The sequence below is a fragment of the Panicum virgatum genome, chromosome 5N (assembly GCF_016808335.1).
Source record: "Panicum virgatum strain AP13 chromosome 5N, P.virgatum_v5, whole genome shotgun sequence".
Classification (NCBI taxonomy): Eukaryota; Viridiplantae; Streptophyta; class Magnoliopsida; order Poales; family Poaceae; genus Panicum; species Panicum virgatum.
Window position 1 is genome coordinate 49,738,734 of NC_053149.1, and position 22,456 is coordinate 49,761,189.

Genomic DNA, 22,456 nt, shown 5'->3' on the forward strand with positions numbered 1-22,456 from the left:
AGCTTCGTCTTCATCAGCTGGAGCGTCTTGGGTCAGGTTGTCTGCTGAGATCTGATCCAAGGCTTCGTTTGGATCATGATGGCTTGGAGCACCTCCGGGCTGGATGATTACCGGAACCAAACATTCGTGAGAGAAGCTTTCCAGGTCTGATTCGTAATCAGCTAGGACAGTTCCACCGGAGCCAGTTTCCCTCTCGGTTTCGAGGGGAGTGCCGTGTTGAAACGGGAGATCATCAATGCTGGTGACTTCTCGTAGGTTGTCGAGTAGTTCTGCGAGGGTATGACCTCTGCAAGACTTGAGTTGCATCTTAGCCAGCGCATTGGTGATGAAATCTAGGCGGTCTTGAGGTGACTCGACTGGATCTGGGTAAACGACAAAAACGGGTGCCTCCCGGCTAGCGGTGGCTGATTGGTTTTCGACGTGAAGTAGGCGATCCAGGCTATTTTCATAGGAGGATCTAATTATCTGTTTGTAAACAGACGATGAATTGCGCAAACCAAAGATGGGTTGCGCAATAAGAGTCCCAATCCGAGTGGATTTCGGTTTGAGATCAATCTGAGTCCGAGTAGAACTCGAGTTGTTTTCGAGTTTCGACTCGATCTCCTTGGCAAGGTCGGGAAGCAACATAACGTCACGATCATGAGATCTGGCGAGCTTGTTGGAGTCTTCTGACGCGGAGCTCTTCGGCGTGGGAGAGTTGGTTAAGTGGCTATCGAAGCCGCCTGAACCATTGGCGACGCAGACCCACGAATCGAAGATGAAGGTGGCGCCTCTGGGAGGCGTCATGGTGCTGAAAGCGAAAGTGGCCATCGAACTCGCCGAGTCCCCTACCTAGCGCGCCAGCTGTGGGTGTTTACCGCCAAGTCTGCTCAGGGATACTCTTAGCAGTAGGGTTTGTAGGTAGGGATCGACGGCTCTGGAACTCGATGGTGCAAGGAACACAAAGATTTAGACAGGTTCGGGCCGCGAGTTGCGTAATACCCTACGTCCTGTGTGGTGGTTTGTATTGCCTTAGGTGTAGATATGTTTCGAGAGGGTCCCTGCCCGCCCTTATATATCCGGGAGGACAGGATTACATGGAAAGTTCTAGCTGAGTACAGTTGGAGTCCTTCTACAACATGATCGGGTAGTTTCCTTGTACTGCAGCTAGTTCTACGCATATTCGGGTAGTTACAAAAGAGGTAAGGTACATCCATGAACTATCCCTTACTCTAGAATATTCTATGTCTGTAAGCAGTCCTGCTGCCCCGGGTCTGACACCATGCGGCCGCGCCGATCTAGGGTACGGGTGCTCCCTGACTCGCCTAGCGTTGGGTCGCGGGTTGCCGCTGTTCGGCTGGTCGAGGTCGTTGTGCACATCGTAGCGCTAGACAGGTCCTGCTGGTCATATTCTGCAGGTTGCGGAGTTCATCATCGTTGTAGGGTTTTGCGCGCCGCCGGCATCTGGAGCTCGGCATCGCTCGGGAAGAAGACGCTCTTTTTTTCTCTTGTTCTTTTATTAATTGATGGTAGAGGTGGGTAATATAGGAACTGCTATATGGGTATTTTAGGTTTATTTTTTATAATGGCAGTGGTGGATAATTATTTTTTCTTTTTTCTCCGATTAACGTGAGAATTTCTAGGCCGTGTGAGCGAACGTGGAGGCTCCGTTTGTTGGCCAAATAATAAGATAATAGATTTTCTTCCGTTTTCAACCTTCTTTCTTTTCTGATTTAAACGTTTAGGTTGACAAATCAGGTTTAGGACACATGCATTGCTATAGTTTCATGCGCTACAAGTTTGAACATGTATTTACATATATTATAAAGAATGCATATATACTGAAGAGAATTTCATATTAAGTTCAAAATAAGGCTGTCATAACCTATTCCATCTAAAAGTGAAGTATGCGGTGCATCAGATCGTATTAATCATTTTGGCTTATCAGATATCACATTAGCCATGGAACCTATGATATGATTCTATGAGCATGTACTCAACCATAAAGAAAATTATTGCAGATTCCTAGCAATGTTATTGAGGAAACTAAATTTAATGGAACTACATTATTAGGTTTGCTAAAGTACATCGATCATCAGTGAGCCAGTGAAGAACAACATACTGCTACTTGTCAGATACTATAGTCAAGAAGCTTTTACGTTCAGTACAGATGTGAGTAATGATTTAACTGTCAGCAATATTAAAAAAACTTCATGTTCTTCTATAACGAAGTGTAAAAGGTAAACTTTTGGACAAAAGGCTGTAGCATAATTGTCGTCCCAATAATAATCACACAACAATAGAAATCACGTACTCCGTACGTACGAAGGCTATATCTAGATCTAGATTCCTCCATTTCGGGCGCCTGCTGCTGGCGACGCTGCCTAGGCAAGAAACGAAGCTGCCTGCCCCAGGGTCCAGGGACCTACAGCAGTGCGACTGTGCAGGTAATTATTTGCAGGGAGTAGCTACAAATAAGGCCGAATCTACAGGCCCAGTGCGTGAACAGCGGCCCATCAGCTAACACACGCTATGTTTGGGCTATGGAATCTATCGATCTGCCAGCTACGTACTGGGCTATCCTCCACTCCTGCATTCTTTTGTCTAGTTCACCAATCACCATGCATTATCCATTATTATGGTAGGGATTGGTTGCAGATCGAAGTGAAAAATGCAAAGATATATACGTGTAACTTTCAGAGCGAAGAATAATACAGGAAAGTGAAAAGGCACGTGACTTGTTCGAAGCGCTTTGCTGGGACCGATCTCCTCTCTCCGGGGGCAAAAAAGGAGTCTGTCACGATCAGACGACTAATGCGATGCAGGAGCTGCTGAGGAGCACGTGGGATTTGTTGCACGCACGCACTGTGGACGACTGGTGGTAGCGTAAATCCGAAGGCAGATTCGGAGGGAAGGCAGGAAGCAGCGGCCAGCGCTGGAGATCTGGTTCCCCGACCGCGGCCACTGCTCCCATGCCCCCCCCCCCCCCCCCCCCCCCCCCCCCCCCGCACAGTATCGCGGCGTGCGTCGCGCGCCCGCGCCCTAGACTCGAGGACCAGAGCTAGTAGACGGGTACCCACCGCACCCGTCGTCCGCCAACGCAGGGGAGCGAGCCCCGTCGACGCGTGCAGGTCCAGGCGCAGCACGACGGACGGACGGAGCCGTGGCACGGCACCGGCACGCGCAACGGGGCAAGGCGATGCAACATGTTACTGTCTGGGCCGCGGCTCGATTTTTTCGCACATGTCGACGGGCACCCGGCGCCACGCCCGCGCCGCCACGGCCTGTCCTCCTCCTCCCGCGCCACGTACGTTCCGGATCGCACCCCTGCCGCCTTTCCTTTCCTTTCTTCTCTCCTATCTCCTATGTTGTCTTCCCCGTGTGGTCACTGCTCGTCGCCGCGTACGTGTTCCCGTTCCGGGGCGCGACGTGGTCGTGGGCCTGCCTGCGAGGACGACCGCCCTCCCTCATCGCTCGCTCATCAGGAAAGACCCGGGAGCAGCCCAAGCTGCAAGCACAAGCAGCCAGGAGCCAGGACCACCGCTGCCGCTGCGCCTCGCGCCCGCGCGCATTCAATCGCCCCCGCGCGCCTGCTCCTGCCGGAGTCACAGGATTCACGGGCGCGCGACGTGTGCGTGCGTACGGTGGCTGCTACGGCACGAACCGACCGACGCTGCGTCCGTCCCGCGGAGGACTCGAACGGACATGTTGGTCCGTTGGACGGCCGGACACGAGGACGGGAAACGGGGAGTACGCACACCCGGCTCCGTCGCGCGAGCGCCCCCGCCAGCGCGCGCGGTCGGTCGGTGGTGGTTCTCCGCGGTGGTCGGGCCCGTCGGATCGGGCGGGCGATCGCGCCACTCATAGCGCGGCGCGCCGCGGCGGGACCCCCGCCGGCGGCCACCCGAGGCGCCAGAATTTGCGCGCAACCACATCATGGCCTCCCCCATTCCGAGCGCGGCGCGGCTGGACCACGCCACGCCGCCCCCATGGCCAGTGGCAGCGCATGCTCGTTGCCAAAACGAGGGCGGCGTACGCACCGGCACTATCCGGGCGAGCAGTACCAGTACAAGTACAGCAGCGGCACACTACAAATCTGACGGCACAGCAAAAACACTTTACCACATTCATCTCTCCATACACTAGCGAGTACTAGACAGACTCGTACCCGCACCTCAAAACTCTCTACTACTACTACTACGTACTCATCGGCGGCGGCATGCTACACTTTCTCCCTCATCGACACGACAAAAACACGGCACGGCAAAAGGCGTACAAAGTACTAGGAGACCACACGGTAGACGAAGAACGAGCGGAGCCCCCGTCCGTCGTCCGTTTCAGAAAATCGCGGGAAGCGGGTGGAGCGGAAAGAGGTCGCGCAGGTCCTCGAAGTAGTCGTTCTCCAGCGCCGTCGGCGACGGCGCGGCCCAGCCGGGCGCCTCGCCGTACGAGGCCGGGTAGGCGGAGGCGGAGGCGTTCCACGACGCCTCCGGCGACGACGGCTCCGCGTAGAGGAACCCCGCGTCGGGCCGGATGTCCCAGAAGCCGCTGGTGGCGTAGACCGGCGCGTCCTCGAAGGGCACGAACTCGCCGAGCGCCTCCTCCCCCAGGACGGCCAGGCCGCCGCGCTCGCCGGCGGCCGGCTCGCACGGCGCGGCGTCGGAGTCGTCCTTGGAGTAGTCCTCCGCGAGGGAGGACAGGGACGGGACCTTGCGGAGCACGGACGTCGGGGACGACGCCGCGGGCGAGGACTCGGCGCCGGACTCGTACCCGGGGGTCGCCGGGTCCGGGTCCGCGTCCTGGTCCTGGCCGGCCCCGGAGCCGGACTGGGCGGCGCCGAAGTTGGTGGTGGCGTTGGGCCCGCGGAGCTGGATGGCGGCGGTGTCGTAGACGCGCGCGGCCTCCTCGGCGGTGTCGAAGGTGCCGAGCCACACGCGCACGCCGCGCCACGGGTCGCGGATCTCCGCCGCGAACTTGCCCCACGGCCGCCTCCGGACGCCGCGGAACTTGGTGGTCGTCGCGCCCGGGCCGCCCTTGGCCAGCCGCCTCCGCGCGCCGCCGCTGCACGCGCCAGGACCGCCGCCGAGCCTCCTCCCGCGGTCGCCGTCCCCGGGGGCGCACTGCTCCGGCGCGGGGGCAGCGGGAGCCACCGCCATGGGCGGTAGCTCCCGGACCATCCTGCCAACCCTCCGGGCGCCGCACCCTTCCTCCTCGCCGGAGGAGTCCGTCAGGTCGGGGTCGTCCCAGAAGATCCGCACCGTGCGCGACCGCGACATGGCACGCAGGCAGCACGGGAAGCTCGCCGCGGCCGGTCGTTAAACCCCTGTGGCTTTAGATGGACGGCAACAAGGGTGAAACCAGAAACCCAACCCGAGCGCAGCCCCTGCTGCCCTGACCCCAGCAGGAAAGGAAGCCACAGAGCGATCGGAGCGGCCGGCCGGGCGGATTCCCTCCTGCGCCGCGGATCGGCAGGGGGACGGTAGGTGGGCGGGCGCGGGGGGAGGAAGGAGAAGGGGGAGGAGGAGAGTGGCCGCAGTAAAGACGTGCTCTTTAAAAAGAGGAGCAGAAATGGAGCAGGAGCCGCAGCAGGCAGGCAGCTACGAGTAGCTGAAAGCCGCGCCCCGTCCTCGAATTCGTACCGGCGCAGAGGCAGCAGCCGCGGCCCACGCCAGGGTACTATCGCTAACGGTTTTCGAGCTCCGTGAAAAAGAACGAGCGGTGACTGACTAGTGACTCCTCGTCGGGAGGAGACAGGGAGAGGAGCTTCTTCCCTTGCCTCTCGGAATGCTACTGGTAGTAGTACTTGAGCTGGAAGGAACAGAAGAAACTGGCGAGTGGAATGGGGATACGGAAACGAAATAGAGAGCGCGGAGAACAAGGTCGGGGAGGAAGGGAGGTGGCAGCAGCGGCGTGGGCGTGAGGAGGCAGAGGAGACCTTGAGGGCAGAGAGGAAGCGAAGCGGCGGCGGTGGCGGTGGCGGCGACGTGAGGTGGAGTGGGGCGCTTGACGGGATGGGAGTTTCTGGGGGTTTGGGGAGGTTTTGGGGGGAGTGGAGAAGGTGAGGGGGTTGGTTACCGCGGTCCACCCGCCGCTCTTATAGGATCCCCCGACCCGACACCCTCGGTTGGAACCCACGCCCCGATTCCGCGCGGTGGTTTTTTGTTTGGGTAGAAACCGGGGCTCTGGCCACAACCGTAATTAAAGCCTGCCGGTTAACCCCTTCCGCCAGCCGCATTTACTCCCACTGCCTGGGTTTACGGGGTGGGTTCCATTTCAAATCCCGCGCCGCCCAGATTAATCGCCCCGACGCGTCCTGCTACGTGCTGCTGCTGCTACCGCCAAGCCCCCCGGTTCGGCATGCCCGCTCGCTCATCGGCCATTCGCTCTCGCTCGCTGCTACCGTTGAGCACCAGCACGTACTAGTACAGTACTCCACGAGCCTGCGCTGCCTGCGCTGCAGCTCTGCGCCGTGCAGGCTGCAGCCATGTTTGGCTCGGCTGGCGCGCAGGCAGGCCTGCAGCGCAAGTGGGTGGAAGCTGGCCACGGACGCTGCGAGCGGGAACGGCCGCATGGGGGCACTGCACGATCGGCTGCGGTTTGACTCGGCGCTGATGGCGGCTCGCTCGGCCGTGGCCCGTGGACGGTAATTCGCGCGCGCGCGCGCGAGGGCGGGCGGTGGATCGTGAAGCCGTCCCCGCTCCCCCGACTGTCTACGCCCGTGCGCTCGGTCCATGCGGCCATGCCATGCCATGCCACTGCCTGGCGCGCGACCGTCTAAAGGCTAGAGCCCGAGCAGCGGACAGGGAGGGAGCGCGCTCCCCGTCCCGTCCCGTCGCGATATTTTGGGGCCGCTGTACGGAGACACGCGCGGCCGCGTGGTCCTGCGCTCCTCTCCACACCCGCTGAGCGCTGGGGCCAGGCGCGAGGCGGCCCCAGCCAGTCGCGGCGCGACGCGTGACGGGAGGGGCCCCCTGCTGCGGGGGTGGTGGGGACGTCGGGCGTGGCCATCGGGGCGCGGGAGAGGGGAGGTGGGGCGGCACGTGATGGCGGTCGGTCGTGGCCGAGGACGCGGACGGACGGGGAGGGAAGGAAATGGCCGGTCAAATCGTCGGGCGGAGCACCGGCGTCAGAGCAGAGGGGGGCCTCTGACCCGGATCTATTAATTAATTAGTTAAACTAAACTAACACGCCCCATCACCCTCTGCGTGTTTGGCGCTAATCAGCCAGGACCCGACGGCGAGACGGCCGCCGCTGCTCTTGCTCGCTCCTGGGCTGTGTATTTTCTCACGCAGGACAGGACATCCAGCCATTCAGGTGGAGGCCGCGTCTTCCTCCTGCCCAAAGCTCAAAGCTGGTAGAAGCTCGTATTGAGCTCATGTGCGAAGTGCACCTGTCCAAACGCGATCGACTGAGCTCAATGCATAGCTCTCCACCAAAATACACTTGTACAGCTACACTCCATCGACCGAGATAAATAGGTAATGGGTTTAATGTACTGAATCATTTCTGGTTAACGTGCACCAGGCATCTTCTAACTTATGATATCGGCCTTCGCGAGGAGCTTAATTAGGCCCCCAGCATTCGTTTCAAGTGCTTCAGAAATCGGTATTCAACAAAAAAATAGAGACAAAAATGGGGGTCTCAACTAAATGCATACACTGCTCGAACAGCAAGTTCTGCGAGATCAAGTTTCCTTTTGTGTTTCAACCGGTCCACATGACCGAGAAGAGGAGACAAAATAGCACAACATGACGTACTTGCGCCAAGTTTCATATATTTATACATCTGTCACGCTCGGGGAAGCGGTGTCAGTCGCATCTATATGTGAGAAACTTAATGTACTTTCAGGAATTTTTGTTGAACTCTATTGTAGAAGTACAAGTTTGTCACATCACCACTTCATCACATAACTTTGCCGAGGAGGTACACAACACGTACTACTTGCTCGCACTGACTTCTTTAACGCTCGCACAATGAGCTCCATTTCATAAGCAAGTGGAGAAGCGAAATGAGGAAAGGCAGTAGTGGTACTTGTATATATATGGCTGGTTGAGAGAACTATATATCCATGCGGCAGCACAATTAAACGTAATCATTATTAGTTCTTAGATTTATAGTTTTGTTTTTCGAAAGGCTAGATTTTATAAATTTGCTTCCTGCCATATGTTCAGTCACTCTAGCTAACGTCCTACACCCCTATTTGTATGTTAAACAGATTATAAGAGTATGGATATTGGCCATAGATTAGAAGAACATTTTTTTCAGTGGTATAGATTGTAAGAATCTGTATTACATGAATAGCTTGTGTGTTTGGATCTCTGGAATATATGATGCATGGTTGGAGGGTTGATCGTATTTATGATTTTTAAAATGTAGGCTTGAGGGCGAGACAGAGTAATTTGGTTGGAATTTTATAATCCAGCCAATCATAAGTGGCGTTAATTTGGATCTCATGGTGATTTTTTAACCGATTTTCCATAATCACAGCGAGACGCAAACATGGCATGCCCTGCTAACTCTGGTCAATGGGTTCCATATTTTTGTACTCCCTCCGTTCTTAAATATATGACACCATTGACTTTTTTTCTTCGTTTGACTATTCGTATTTTCTACAAATATTTATGCAAATAGCCAAATCTTCAAGTTAGATTCAAGAGACTCTTGATAATAGACATAAAGGTACTCATTTCACTTCATTTAACTAACTGATTAATTAAATAATGTTGGTCAAAGTTGAAGAAAAAAGTCAACGGTGTCATATAAAAAAGAATGGAGGGAGTACTTCGTATGAGACAGCATGAGGTATCCGAAGTGTCTCGGTCGCCTTTTATGGTTTGTTTTGCACGTATCCAAAAGAATGTGGGCGATTCACATGTAGTGTCTAAGCGTTCGAAATCAAACTCATAGCCAAGGTCAAAAGCACCAAGCAACGGCCGGCCGGCAAGCAGAGATCTTTTGGGGGCAAGGCAAACGTACGCGGAGCACCCACGTCTCGAGCACGCTCCAATAGGAAAGCTCAGAGAGATCTTTGTTTGCTTTTATTTGTCTTGTATATTCGTCGGAAGGGCATACGGTGGTAGTTTCAAAAAAAAAAGGGCATACGGTCCCCCGTTTGAATTCAAGCGAGCGTGCACGCCCGGTATACTATACTAGTAGCTAGGAGTATCTGCGAGCAGTTTGAACACATGCATGCCTGCGGTGCCGTGGGCCGCTTTCGGTAGCCTTTGCGCGCCTAGAATCCGCTCGATTTCTTTAGTCCGGTACTGTCGAGGCAACGCAATTTAGAATTTACTAGCCGACCCGCTTGTACGCATCTGGAGTGACTCAGCGGTGACACTGCTGCTGAAACTGTCTAGGGCCACGCATGGGTCACTGCTACTAGACACACTAGCAGCGGTTCGGGTCCAGGGCGCTCATCGTGGGCTGCTTTCAGCAATACCAGGCGTCCAGGCGTGTCGTCGTACTGCAGCTGCAGCAGCAGCAGCCTTGCATCTAGCACGACAAAACTCTGCTGTTTGCTCCCCCATCCCTAGAAAAAAAAAGTACTCTGCTCTTTGCTGGAAAACGAAAACGACTTCTTGCTAGGGGCGAAAATAAAGTGTCCAAATAAGGAAAAGAATTTTCTTTTAAAAAAACTATATACTCGGTACGATGTGGTTAGACGGGTATACGCGGCCGACCGGACCGGACGGCCGGCGGGGCGGTGATCTGCAGCAGATTTGGGGTTTCGCAGGGCTCGCTGGTAGCTCGCTCCACCGCCACGGCGTCGTCGCCCCGGAGATCTTTTGCCGTGCACGTGAGCCCCAGCACCCAGGTCCACCGCATCCTGTGCGCATGGCCCCCGACCCCCGTGCGGTGCACGTATAGGCCATACACGTGTGCCGTCATGAGTAATCGGAATCGGATGATGAGAGAGCTAGGGCGCTGCCGGCTGCGGTGCTCGCTCGCTTTCGCGTGCACGCCCGGCCCGGCTCCCATGGCGAGCATGCCGCGGTGCTTAATTAGTTGAGATTCCAGAAGAGTTTATAAAGCATGCATGCCGCGCTGCACCTGCTGACCCGAGCTAAACGTACACTGGGCCAAAGCTGCGCCGCCCCCGTACGCTTACCCTTTCCTTTGTTGTTAGCAAGTATACTAAGGTGATGTTGAGGGGTTAAATAAAGTCCCACGTCCTATTATTTATGCTGAATTGGATGATAGATGGGAGAAGAAAAGCGGATTGTAAGTTTAGAGTTTGCTTTCAGCCGGCTGTAACAAAGCTTCAATGAACCTAGTGAGAGAATAGAAATGGATGACGAACTAAATATTATATAGGTTGGATATCAGTTTGATTTAAGATGACGATTTAGTTAACAGCTAGCTAAATTATATGCGTTGCTGTTACGCGTTGCCGTGTACCTTATCTCAGCCACGTACATTCCACGCCCGCTTTTACGTGCGTGCCCGCCTACTAGCTACAACATGTGCACTCTCGATCGACGACCATCTGCTTGCCACGAGTGCTGCTGACACAATAATCATCGTCAGAGGACAACAGAAGTACAAATGCTTACAGCCGAAGCAATTACCTCCCGTAATTTAGATCTGAGCGAAGAGCGTGCTTGCAATATGTAATGTGTAAGAACGTTGCTTTTCTCTCTGCATGCAAGATCTATGTCTACAGTATATTGCTCCACATTTCGCATCCCGGCGCGTCATTCCGTAGTGAGACATGCTCATGCTCGCAAAGGAATTAAAGAACTTGTTTAATTATAAGTTATTCCAACTGTTTTGAAGAGTTCAACCTATTTTTATGTTTAACCAACATTATAGAAAAGATTATAACAATTTATAGACCAAATAGATATACTGTAAAATTATAAAAGCATATTTAATAAAGAATTTAATGATACTTATTTATTACTCTCTCCATTTGCAGATATAGTGTTATTTAGAATGAGCAAAATGACCAAGGCAAAAAATGTTGCTTATCAATCCTACTTATATATTCCATCATTATTTACCTAATAATGAAAGAAAGCGATCTTTAATGCTTAAACTTCGTGAAAACAAACAGCCTTTAAGTGCCCCTCCTGCATTAAGCCGGTTTTTATATGTTGAAATATTGCGTCCTTTCCCAGAGGTAACAATTTGCTCCTCCGTAGTTAATTGATGTTGGACCCGAGAGGCAAGGGGTGGGTGGGCTCAAATAAGATTATCAATTTTGAAAATTTTCAGATTTTGAAATAAGACTATCATTTGTGACTGGAGGGAGTATCGTACATGTTAGTACTTTGTTGTATAAACTTGACCAAAGTTGAAATATTTTACTTTTGAAAATGGAATAATTTATAGTTTAAAACGGAGGAGCAGCTACTACTTGTCGTAGGATTCCTATTAGCAGTAGCTACATAGCTGTAGGTGCCTAGCACTGTCTTTTTGGAGCTTGCTGCAATAGGATATCCATACAGGACGGTCAAGGTTAGCACCGGCGGACTGGACACCATCCCACCAGGAAGATTAGGAAGAAGAGGCCGCTTGTCCCTATTGTGTTTGTGTATGAGGTGATGATGGGCGAGTGGCGACCAGGGCTCCACCTCCCACCACGCGTGGCACACGGGCGACCCTTCCGGCCTTTCTTTAGTTATCCAGAGCAAAGCCATGTTAAGTACTCCAGAGCAAAGCCTTTCTTTAGTATAGTGAGTACTCCAGGGTACCCTTTGCCAGGGGAACCTGAGAGTAACGTAGCATCACTGGCTGACAAAGTGAGCGCTGTGCTGGGCCACAAAAGGCCAGGACCACCGTCGGTAGAATATTTTATAGGCTACCATACACTTCGCACCTGAACTCCTTGCCCTTGGTACACATACACCGCCCATGCATTCGTCGGTTGGATTTCTGCTACGGTTTGAGGTCCCTCCTAAATCCTAATTGAATCAAGTTTGGCTCGAGCTACTTTTAACTAGACGCTTGAAAAAGGGACAAACCGTATGGTATGGTGTCCTGTCTGTCCGTCCGTACACCCTCCGGCTTTAGCACATTTTAAAATCCTTGCGAGTTCTGCTCTGCCTCACTAGCTCCGTGCCGATGCGTGCATGAACTCTCATCCCCACCGCGCGCGCAGATTAGTTACTGAAGAAGCGGTGCGAGTGGACGCGCCCAATTGTACCTTACCATGGCGCAATTAAATTTACCGCGGTTAGATCTCGAGCGCGCCCCGGAACTTGGCAGGTAAAGCTTTTTTAATTTGGGTGTTATGTGCTCGATCGGTACAATGGATTTAGTGCTTCTTGTAATGACCTTTGTGCGGAAACTTCCTCTCCTATTATGCCAATCTCAACGGAGATTTGATGAAGAGCTTTACTGTATTAATTTTGATGATATGACGAGGAGAGTTCATGGATGAGAGAGGAGTTTCGTCCCCATGAAACTTAGCCGGCACAGTTACCTAATTCTCACAGAGGTTTCATGCGTATTAAATATAGTGACACGTCAGCATTTGTGATGACATGATACAATAATTATTTAGAAAGAGTGTACTTTTTACCACTTAAAATCATTAAAAGTACACTGTTTCATCAATAAGTATGTTATTTTTTTTCTTCCATTGGATACTTTTAGCCCTGCATAAATGAGCAAGGAAAAGGTAATTCACCACTTAAAATCATTAAACAGTGTACTTTTACCGTGGTTTTTTTTATAAAGCGTATATGGAAAAGTAGGTTTTCTTACTGTGCGGAAGGTTTGAACCTTGTTATTACACCTCTGGACCAAGTACGACCAAGTACGCTAACTCACGCCAGCCCAACATGCGTGCGCGCACGCACATTGAGTCCTACAAACTACACTATTGGGATAGTCGTAGTAATGAGATTTGATTGACAAAACTACATGGCTTCATTGTGGTTTGACATGTGAGAGGCAACATAATTTGAGGGCAAACCTAACCAGACATAAACGTGGGTGTTGACAACCAAAATTGGCATTCGACAATACCGACCGGTCTGACCGGTACGCCCTAGCGGTCTGACCGGTCAGACGCTGTAGTCCGTCCGGCAGCAGCCGACCGGTCTGACCGGTAGGGTCGACCGGTCTGACCGGTCCAAGTGGAATCCGAGTACAACTAGGGATTTTAATAGATTTAGATCTTGTAATAGGATTTCTTGCGGGATAAGTCCACCCCACCCTATAAATATAAAGGGTCACAGCCGATTAGGTATCCAATCGATCAAATCAATACAACTTTTATCTTTTTACTTTTCTCTTGCCCTAGCTTTTCCAATCTACTATTTGATGTTCCTTCGTCGTCTCTACGTCGATTGAGGGCGTTCTAGGTGGCCTGCCGATCCTAGAACAACCCCGCGTGCGCCTGCCCCGACGGGTCCTTCCCGGGTGACGTTCGTTGGTCTCGCTGCCGGTCTGCTCGGCGACAACCGGTCTGACCGGTATACCCGACCGGTCTGACCGGTCTGAGCATCGGCGCTGCATTGTGCCGTCGCTCACTGCGCGTTCAAGCGTTTCCGTGTGTTGGCCCTAGTTCTGCGTCAACATACTTTTTGGCGACTCCGCTGGGGGAAAAGAATCAATCGGCTGCCATGGCCGGTAAAATTCCTAAACCTAGTGATGTTGATGCCGCCAACATCCAAAAGCCGACTGTTCAACAACTTTCGGTCGAACAACAGAAGGCTCTTGATGACATCCAGAAGAAGATCGGAGAGGAGAAGGAGAAGGAGATCCAGAAGCTGGAGGAAGAAGCCATGAAGTAGTACATCTCACACTTCTCCATCGACCGACAAGGGAAGGTCACGACGGATGCCGGCTTCGATGCTTCACAGTTTGAGGTAAAATTCGATGAGAGCGAACAGCCCGTTCTTAATTCTGAAATAGCTAATGCTATAGATGATGCTGTTTCTTCTCATGTGAATAATAAGTTGGAATTTATTGGTCAAAATATGCATGATATGTGACCGTTTTAGCCGAATTGAAATACATCTTGGTATGAAGTCTGTCGGTAATAATGCGTCTACATCTAATACCGATAAGACAATTCGTGGTTCGGCAATTCCAACTAATAATGCTATTGTGACTAATTCGGCTAATCAGCAAAGCCGAATTAATTATAATGCATCACCTCATGCCAATGTGCCATATGGCGCAGCAAGTTCGTTGCGACATTCCACACCGCCGAACTTTGCTCAACCTAGTAGTACACCGATCACAAATCGGCTTAACGCCGATGATGTTGGATCAGGTAGTATCAAAGAGGAGGTGATTAAGATATTTCGGCAAACTTTTGGTACAGAGCCTAAAGCCAAATGCCGATCTTATCAAAGGCCATACCCTGAAAATTACGATTATGTTGCATATCCTCAAGGGTTTAAAATTCCTGAATTTGTTAAATTCATTGGTGATGATAGTAGAACTACATTGGAGCATATAGGTCAATTTATTATACAATGTGGTGAAGCTAGCACTAATGATATTTACAAATTGAGGTTATTTCCTTTATCTCTATCGGGTGCTGCATTTACATGGTTTATTTCATTGTCACCCAATTCAGTTTTCACTTTTGCTGATTTAGAGCAAAAATTTCATGATTATTTCTTTAGTGGTGAAACTGAATTGAAATTGTCACATCTCACATCGGTTAAGCAAAAGATACATGAAGGTGTTTCTGAGTATATTAGAAGATTTAGAGATATTAGGAACCGATGTTATAGTTTGACAATTTCTGATAGAGATTTAGCTGATCTAGCTTTTGCTGGTTTACTTGATTTTCATAAAGCGAAGCTAGAAGGACAAGAATTTCTAGATGTTAGTCAAGTCTTACAAAAAGCTCTGGCTAATGAAAGCCGAGCTAAAGAAGCTAGAGATTCTCAAAAGTCCAATGAAAAACCTAATCGTCCTGTTTATGTGCTCGGGTGTGATTCCAATTGTTCGGACGATGAAGGTAAAGATGTTTATACCGCTGAATTTGTTTGGTCCTCTAATGATAAACCTTGCGCTTGTGGTTCTCTTAAGCCGATTCCTAAAAATCGGGAAGAAAGATTTACTTTTGATGTATCCAAATGTGAAAGGATATTTGATGAATTAAATAAGAATGGTTACATCAAGATGTCGCATGTCATACCGCCGCCTGAAGAATTAAAGCGGCGAGCTTATTGCAAATTTCATAATACTTTCTCTCATGCGACTAATGATTGTAATGTGCTTCGGAGACAGATTCAATCGGCTGTTAATGAAGGCCGAATAATTGTTCCACAAATGAAGGTGGATCAGAATCCTTTCCCTGCACATACACATGTGCTTGAATTGAGTAATCCTAAAGTGTTAATTCGGCCAAATCAAGCCGAATCAACAAAAGGAAAAAATATAATCATTGGTGAAGAAAGATCTGAGCCTTTGAAATTTCATCAGGAAGCTCCAGCAAAGAAGGTCCCTGAAGATTCATTGAAGAATTCAACGCTCGGGGGACAAGAACAGAAGAAGGGCGCCAGGTCTGCTCAGACCGGTCTGACCGGTCTGGAGACCGGTCTGACCGGTCGATCTGGAATTTCTGGAAAGAATTCCAGAAACAAGAAAGAAAAAGAAAGGCCGAGTTTTAAAGAACTCTTGGCCAAATATGAGAATAAAGGAGTCGTCCAGAAGCAGAGGGAACGACCGGACAAAGTCAAGGATACAAATCCGTCATCGTCCCAAGAGCAATCGAGTTTGAGCCGAGGTAATTCATTTAATGGACCGATTGCTCCATGGTATTACTGGTATCCTTGTTATATGCCTTTGGATTATAGTAGGATGCACATGCAGTCATATTATATTCATTATCCTCCTATATATATACAAGCTTTGCTTCACAAAGACCGATTAGCGATAATCTGGTCGAAAAGAACATTGATTGCAGCAAGGAGTGTGAGAAGAACATAAAACAAGATTCAAAATATCTACAGCCGAAGTGGTGTCCTTCAGGTTTGTCTCACACCCAAAAGAGGAGGCTGCAAAGGATGCGCAAGAAAGAATCCATGGAGCAGCAAGCAGAGGTTATACCAATAAGGTCGGCGACCATGAAGCAGGTATGGAAGCCCAAGCAAGTTGTTTCATCATCAACTTGAGGAAGAAGCAAGATACGGCCGATAAATCGTTATCGCCCTTAGACAATTTTGGTTCTGAAGAGTGTTCTTTGGCACGCAAGCTTTGCCAAAGAACAGGGGGGGCATATATTGACAACCAAAATTGACATTCGACAATACCGACCGGTCTAACCGGTACGCCCTAGCGGTCTGACCGGTCAGACGCTGTAGTCCGTCCGGCAGCAGCCGACCGGTCTGACCGGTAGGGTCGACCGGTCTGACCGGTCCAAGTGGAATCCGAGTACAACTAGGGATTTTAATAGATTTAGATCTTGTAATAGGATTTCTTGCGGGATAAGTCCACCCACCCTATAAATATAAAGGGTCACGGCCGATTAGGTATCCAATCGATCAAATCAATACAACTTTTATCTTTTTACTTTTCTCTTGCACTAGCTTTTCCAATCTACTATTTGCTGTTCCTCCGTCGTCTCTACGTCGATTGAGGGCGTTCTAGGTGGCCTGCCGATCCTAGAACAACCCTGCGTGCGCCTGCCCCGACGGGTCCTTCCCGGGTGACGTTCGTTGGTCTCGCTGCCGGTCTGCTCGGCGACAACCGGTCTGACCGGTATACCCGACCGGTCTGAGCATCGGCGGTGCATTGTGCCGTCGCTCGCTGCGCGTTCAAGCGTTTCCGTGTGTTGGCCCTAGTTCTGCGTCAACAGTGGGTATGCTCAATCAAACTGGAAATCCAACTGTTTCTGAATTTTTTCTAGAAATAGGCACGTCACTGTGTTTATGGGTATCTAGATTTTTTTAGATAAATGATAGATATTATCTGGCTTCATCTACACAAGGTAGAATCAGTTCACTGATTACAAACTAGTAAAAGGTTCTACACACTTGCACAAACAAATCCAACTGTGGTAAACAAACTGCAACAAGTTTCTCTCATGACGGTTATTTAGATGCAGTTGATGGACAAATGAATCCAGATTTCTTGCAACACCTAAGTTCTTCACGACGGTTTCCGATCCTAAGGAGACGTGACTTTCCATCAACTTGTTGGGCCGGGAGGATCATCTGACCGAGGCACACGGTCCATCTAATGGAAAACATCGACATGAGCAATATGAGCCACATACCATGGGGCTGCTGTGTGATTTTACATCAAATAAAATAAACCAGTCATAACATGAGCAACAGGGGAAAAAAGTTGAGACCAAAAGAATGCATCTCATTTCCGATGATTTAAATAATTTTAATTTTGATTAAATTTATACAAAATATTTCTAGTATTTATGTCTCCGAATAGATTTAGTTGAAAATATATATCATAATTAACTGCGTTCTTCTTGAATGGAAGGAGTGTAGATAGCAAAAGATATTTTGACACTTCGATGCTGCAGTGCTGTGCGGCTGGACCGCTGGAGTGACCGCTTGACCGGGTACATACGTGTACATTAGCTACGGCCAAGCTCGGCGGCATGCGTGGACCGCTCGCTGTGCAGGTGCAGCCGAGAGGCGCTAGCGCAGCTTTGACGTGTACGGTGTGCGCTCTGGTGTGAACGTGTACTGTAACTACTTTCCGTTACCTCGGGCCGGGCCACGGGCGAATGGGGAGCGACCCGTAGCGAGTCTGCTGACGCCATTGGGAAGGAGCTGCGCAGCCGGACGCAGAGCTCAGACAGAGCCGGACGAGCAGCGGCGTTGGTCCAGCCGTGCACGGGCGGCCAGACAGACACCAGCGGCAGGCCGCAGGCGGCAGCAGCACTGCAGCAGATAGCGTCGGGAGCCGGCGCGCCTGGCAGGTAGCGGCAGCTGCGGTGCCCGGATTGGCTTGGCTCGCCCCGCCCCCGCCGAAACGGCCCCGCGGCGGGCAGAGCGGCACTGCAGCAGGGCGGGGCGAGCGCTCGGCGCTCGAGCCGCGCACGACACCGCCACGGCGCCACCACAAACGGATTCACCGTTCACGCGCGCAGAGCCAGGTGGTGGTGGTCTGCCTGGTGGATTGGTTGGGTAGCGCGCGCCGTTCCTGTTGGGGCCTTGCGCCGCGTCCGGCCCGGGGCACGGGCAGGGGGCGCGTGGTCTGCGGGGGCGGTGCTCGTCCTGTTCCGCCTGCTGCATGCTGCGCTGCGCTGCATGCCCGCAGCGCCCCGCCACTGTCCTCGTCGTGGCGCTCTCTCGGGCGGCGCGGCGAGGCGCACGCCGGGATAGCCGCTTCCTGTCCTCCTCTTGCCCTCGCCGCAGGCGCAGCGGAGCGGCTCGCTTCTTTTCCTCGTGTGGGATCGGCGGACAGTTGCATTGTTGCATTGGAACGCCGCTTTCTTTTTCAGAAATGGCGGGGGGCCGCGAACTGGCAAACGCGGTGATAAGGTGGATGGCCTGATAGCCCGTGTTGCCGCCCGGCCTTCTACGGTGGTAGACATGCGGCCTTGTTAACTGTAAGTGGAAGTAAAGCAACCTTTGCGACAAGAAATTTTGCTACTTGCCTGCGTCTGCGTGAGGGTTGTCAATGTCAACGTACACTCACGGAGACCGACCAAAAGGCATGGGCGCGCGTCAACCTCGTCGACCTACCTACCTGGCCGGGATCGAATCCGGCGTCGGCACTGGCCTGATTGGTTCACCACCTACCCGAGTACCAGATCCTGGGAGGGGCCGAAGGGAACGCGGAAAAGTTGCGAATTCGATTTCTGAAACCGTGACACGTTCACACGGTGTGCAGGACCGACCGCAGGAGGGCACCTCGCCGGCGGCGGGCGTTACACTGGCTTGGCTTGACCGGAGGGGTACATCACAGTTCCTGCTCGGCGTGCTTACCGGAGTTGTAGTACGCGTAGTTCCACTCTCGTACTCGCATCAAGTGTCCTGGATCGAGGTGCCGGTAGTTCACGGTAACGTGTCCGACGAGGCGACGAGGAGAGTGCGTTGTTGCGGGGCCCATGACCTGACTTCTCTCTCCATCTCCATCGGCGATCGAATGTCAAAGCCATGGAGTACCCTGCACTGCAGCTGCGGCCGGCCCGGGCGTCCCCTCCGCCGGATCCCACGCCTGCCGTCCTCTGTCCAGGAGACCTCCATGCCGCACGGCGGGGGCCCTGCTCACCAAACCCGCCTGACCAACAGGTGGGGGGAGGAGCAGAGGAGCCGAGATCGATTTCCGCCGCCGCCCGGCCGGCCGGCGCGCACGCCCACGGCCCACCGGACTCCACTCCACCACCACGCCAGCGGTAGTGAAAGCTGCCGGGCGACGGAACGGAGGGGCCGTGCGCGGGGGCGTAGCCACGTGAGCGCGGCATGATGCCCGGCTCATTTCTGGGGCGCCGCAACCACCAACAGGCAACAGCGCCCGTGCCGCCGGTATTATTGCCCAGCCACTCTGGCTCCGTTGCAAGGCTGCAGCGCAGCACAGTCTCCTGCAGGCGCTGCAGGCAGATGCATGCCCCTCCCTCCCTCTCTTCCTCTCTCGCTCTCAGCAGTCAGCAAGCCGGGCCATCCCAAAAGTTGGGCCTGGGTAGTAGGGCTTCGCGTGACGGCACTGTGTGGATCTTGCCTTCTTTTTTCATGACTCGTTCTCAGACTGACCCCAACAATATGAGCCAGAGCTATATTCGCACCACCATTTCCACTGTGCATGGCGAAGCGCGCGTCCAACAGATGAGGCAAACAAGGAGCCAATTTTCATCGCGAGGAGAGAGGTGAGCTAAAAATGGATTCCCTCTCCTTGGAGGCAAATCCGTGCGCGTGGCTGGGTGGAGGCGGAGGCAAGCGGCGGAGCACGGAAGCGGCAGCGAGCGCCGGAGCTGGAAGGAGGAGAGCCGGCGCGCGCGGACGAAGCAAAGGCCGCGGTGGCGCGGAGCTCAGTCACCCGCCCGCCGCGGTGGCGCGGAGCTCGCTTGCCGGTGGCGGCGCGGAGCCCGTGCGCATGGCTGGGCGGCGGAGGACAGAGGAGGAGGCACGACGAGGAGGCCGAGGCCGGAGGCGGAGGTGGCCGGCGGCGCCGGAGGCCGGAGCTCGAGTTGTCGTTCTTGGGTGGAGATGGGTGGGGAGGAGGCGAAGAAGAGCGCAGCGGCGTCGAATCGACTCCTCCGCCGGTCAATCGGGCTCCGCCGGCGTCGAATCGAGCTTCCCGTCACCTCCCCCTTCCACAACTCCGGCGCCACCTCCGCGGCGGGCGGCGCGGGCGGGGGCCAGCACCAATGGGCGGCGAGCGGCGCGGGGCAGCACCGGTGGGCGAGGAGGTGCGCGGTGGGCCTCCCTCTGCTCCTGCGACGGCGGTGGAGCTCCCTCTCCTCCGGCGGAGGGGGCGAGTTGGACCGTCGGACTGTCGGTGCGGACGGTCCGCCACCGGAGGGCCAAGACTGCCGGCTTCCTTCTGCGTCAGCTGTTGGAGACGGTAAAAAATGTATGGGGAACGCATCTACTGTATACGATGCAAACGAAAGAAATGCATCCATTTTGCCTTGTTGGAGTCAGCCTCAGGTTTCACGTTGCTCCGGTCGGCATCCAGATTTGATGGCACCAGTCTGCGCTCCCGTATGGTGATGCCAAGGGCTGCAGCCTGCAGGTGCGTTCAACCGGATGAAATCTGTAGCAAGGTACCACCAGCTCACAGGGCAGTAACAAGAGTCGGAACAGACCCACCTGTATCTGGATGGACGAAGAACCACGACCTTTGGTGAAATCTGTAACAATGGCAACTGCTGTCATTCTAGGACTGAGCAGATTCAGTTGCTGTACTAGGTGGCAGTAAAAGTAAGCCAATTCTTTCAATGCCATTAAAATTTTAGCCAATTCTTTTAATGTCATTGACCCCACATGTCATAGACACAAAAAAATTTCTTCAATACCATTCAGAGGCATTCAAGAGATTGGCGAAAATTTTAATGACATTTGGGTAATTAACTCTAAAAGTAAAGTGCGCTAGCTGTAGAGGATGAGGAGGAACGAAACGGAAGGCAACAGCGCGACCGCGTCGAAATCGCCTCCTTTTCCTGCCTTTTCCAACTTCAGGCGTGCATGATTGGAGTTGGTACATTGCACAGTGAAAACGCATGGGGTACAGCGTGCAGGAGCAGAGGACAGCAGAGAAAGCACCCCCGGCGACATTCCTAAGGGGGCGTTTAGTTCCCAAAAAATTCTGGAAAAAATTACTGTAGCAATTTTCAACCGAAAATTAGAATGCCTAAATATGATCTAATTATAAATCTAATTACACGGATGGGCGGGAAATCGCGAGACGAATCTATTAAGCCTAATTAATCCGTTATTAGAGATCGATTACCGTAGCACGGCATAGATTCGTCTCGCGATTTTGCCGGGGGTTGTGGAATGGGTTTTATCGGTTATCCATATTTAATACTCCTAATTAGTGGTCAAACATTCTAAGTTACTGTAGCACACGAAAATTTTTGGGAACTAAACAGGCCCTAAAACTCTGCCCGGGGTGTGAAACGGACCCCACCGTTTTTTCATTAAGAGGAAGCCTCACCGTTTTTTCATTAAGAGGAAGCCTAACCGGCTAACCGGATAGAGAAACCCCCCGAACCCTGGCCCATGCCCGAGAGGGCCAAGCCTTGCGGCGAGCACAACGAGGGGGTGTTTTTTTTTTCTCCCAGCAGCTTGAAATTCGTTTCTGATGAGATTCGAACTCAGGACCTGCTGGGAGCGCGACGCTACCGGGCCGGGCGGTTCGCCCGGCCTTTCGCCCCGGCCACATTCCTGGCCTGGATTTTACAGTTGAAGGCATGCGGGTAACCTGACCTACTACTTTCTTGGTCCTGTTTAGATCCGACCCCGTAAACCCCGTAAACGCAAAAAAAAAACATCACATCGAATATTTCGACACATGCTTGGAGTACTAAATGAAATTTATTTATAAAACTTTTTGCATAGATGGACTATAGATGGACTGTCGTGAGACGAATCTAATGAGCCTACTTAATCCATGATTTGCAATAGTGATGCTATAGTAACAATCCGCTAATTATTGATTAATTATGGATTAATTAGCATCATTAAATTCGTCTCGCGATTTACAACCCATTTGTAAAAAAGTTTTGTAAATAGACTTCATTTGGTACTTTAAATTAGTAGATTCCTTTGAATTTTTTTTTGCAACGGAACTAAACACGGCCCTTGTAAACACAGCTTTGGCGTTTTGAACCAACCCTCGCATCATAGTACGCTAATCGATTGATTGGATTCGATGCTCTAACGCCGGAAGAAATATTAGTCGTCAGACGAGTGCGTACGACTGCGAATCAGGCGAGCCACACGCCGTTGCTCAGGCCCGGCCCTGGAGGGGGGCGAGAGGGCCGCCCCGGGCCCCCCATTTCCAGGGGCCCCACCCCAGGTGTACGTATTAGGTTTAGGTGCAATCACTGTTTAGAATTCCAATCAATCGTTTCCTTTTGCTCTGCGCTCAT

The 22,456-nt window shown here is 52.3% G+C and overlaps 1 protein-coding gene across 1 annotated transcript; it reads right to left on the minus strand.

The window, feature by feature from the left end:
• Positions 1-4,076: 4,076 nt before the first annotated feature.
• Positions 4,077-6,037, minus strand: LOC120676768 (pathogenesis-related genes transcriptional activator PTI6-like). The gene has a single exon (XM_039958105.1). It carries the CDS (start codon positions 5,253-5,255, stop codon positions 4,317-4,319), a length of 939 nt encoding a protein of 312 aa, XP_039814039.1. The 5' UTR covers positions 5,256-6,037; the 3' UTR covers positions 4,077-4,316.
• Between the last annotated feature and the right edge of the window lie 16,419 nt (positions 6,038-22,456).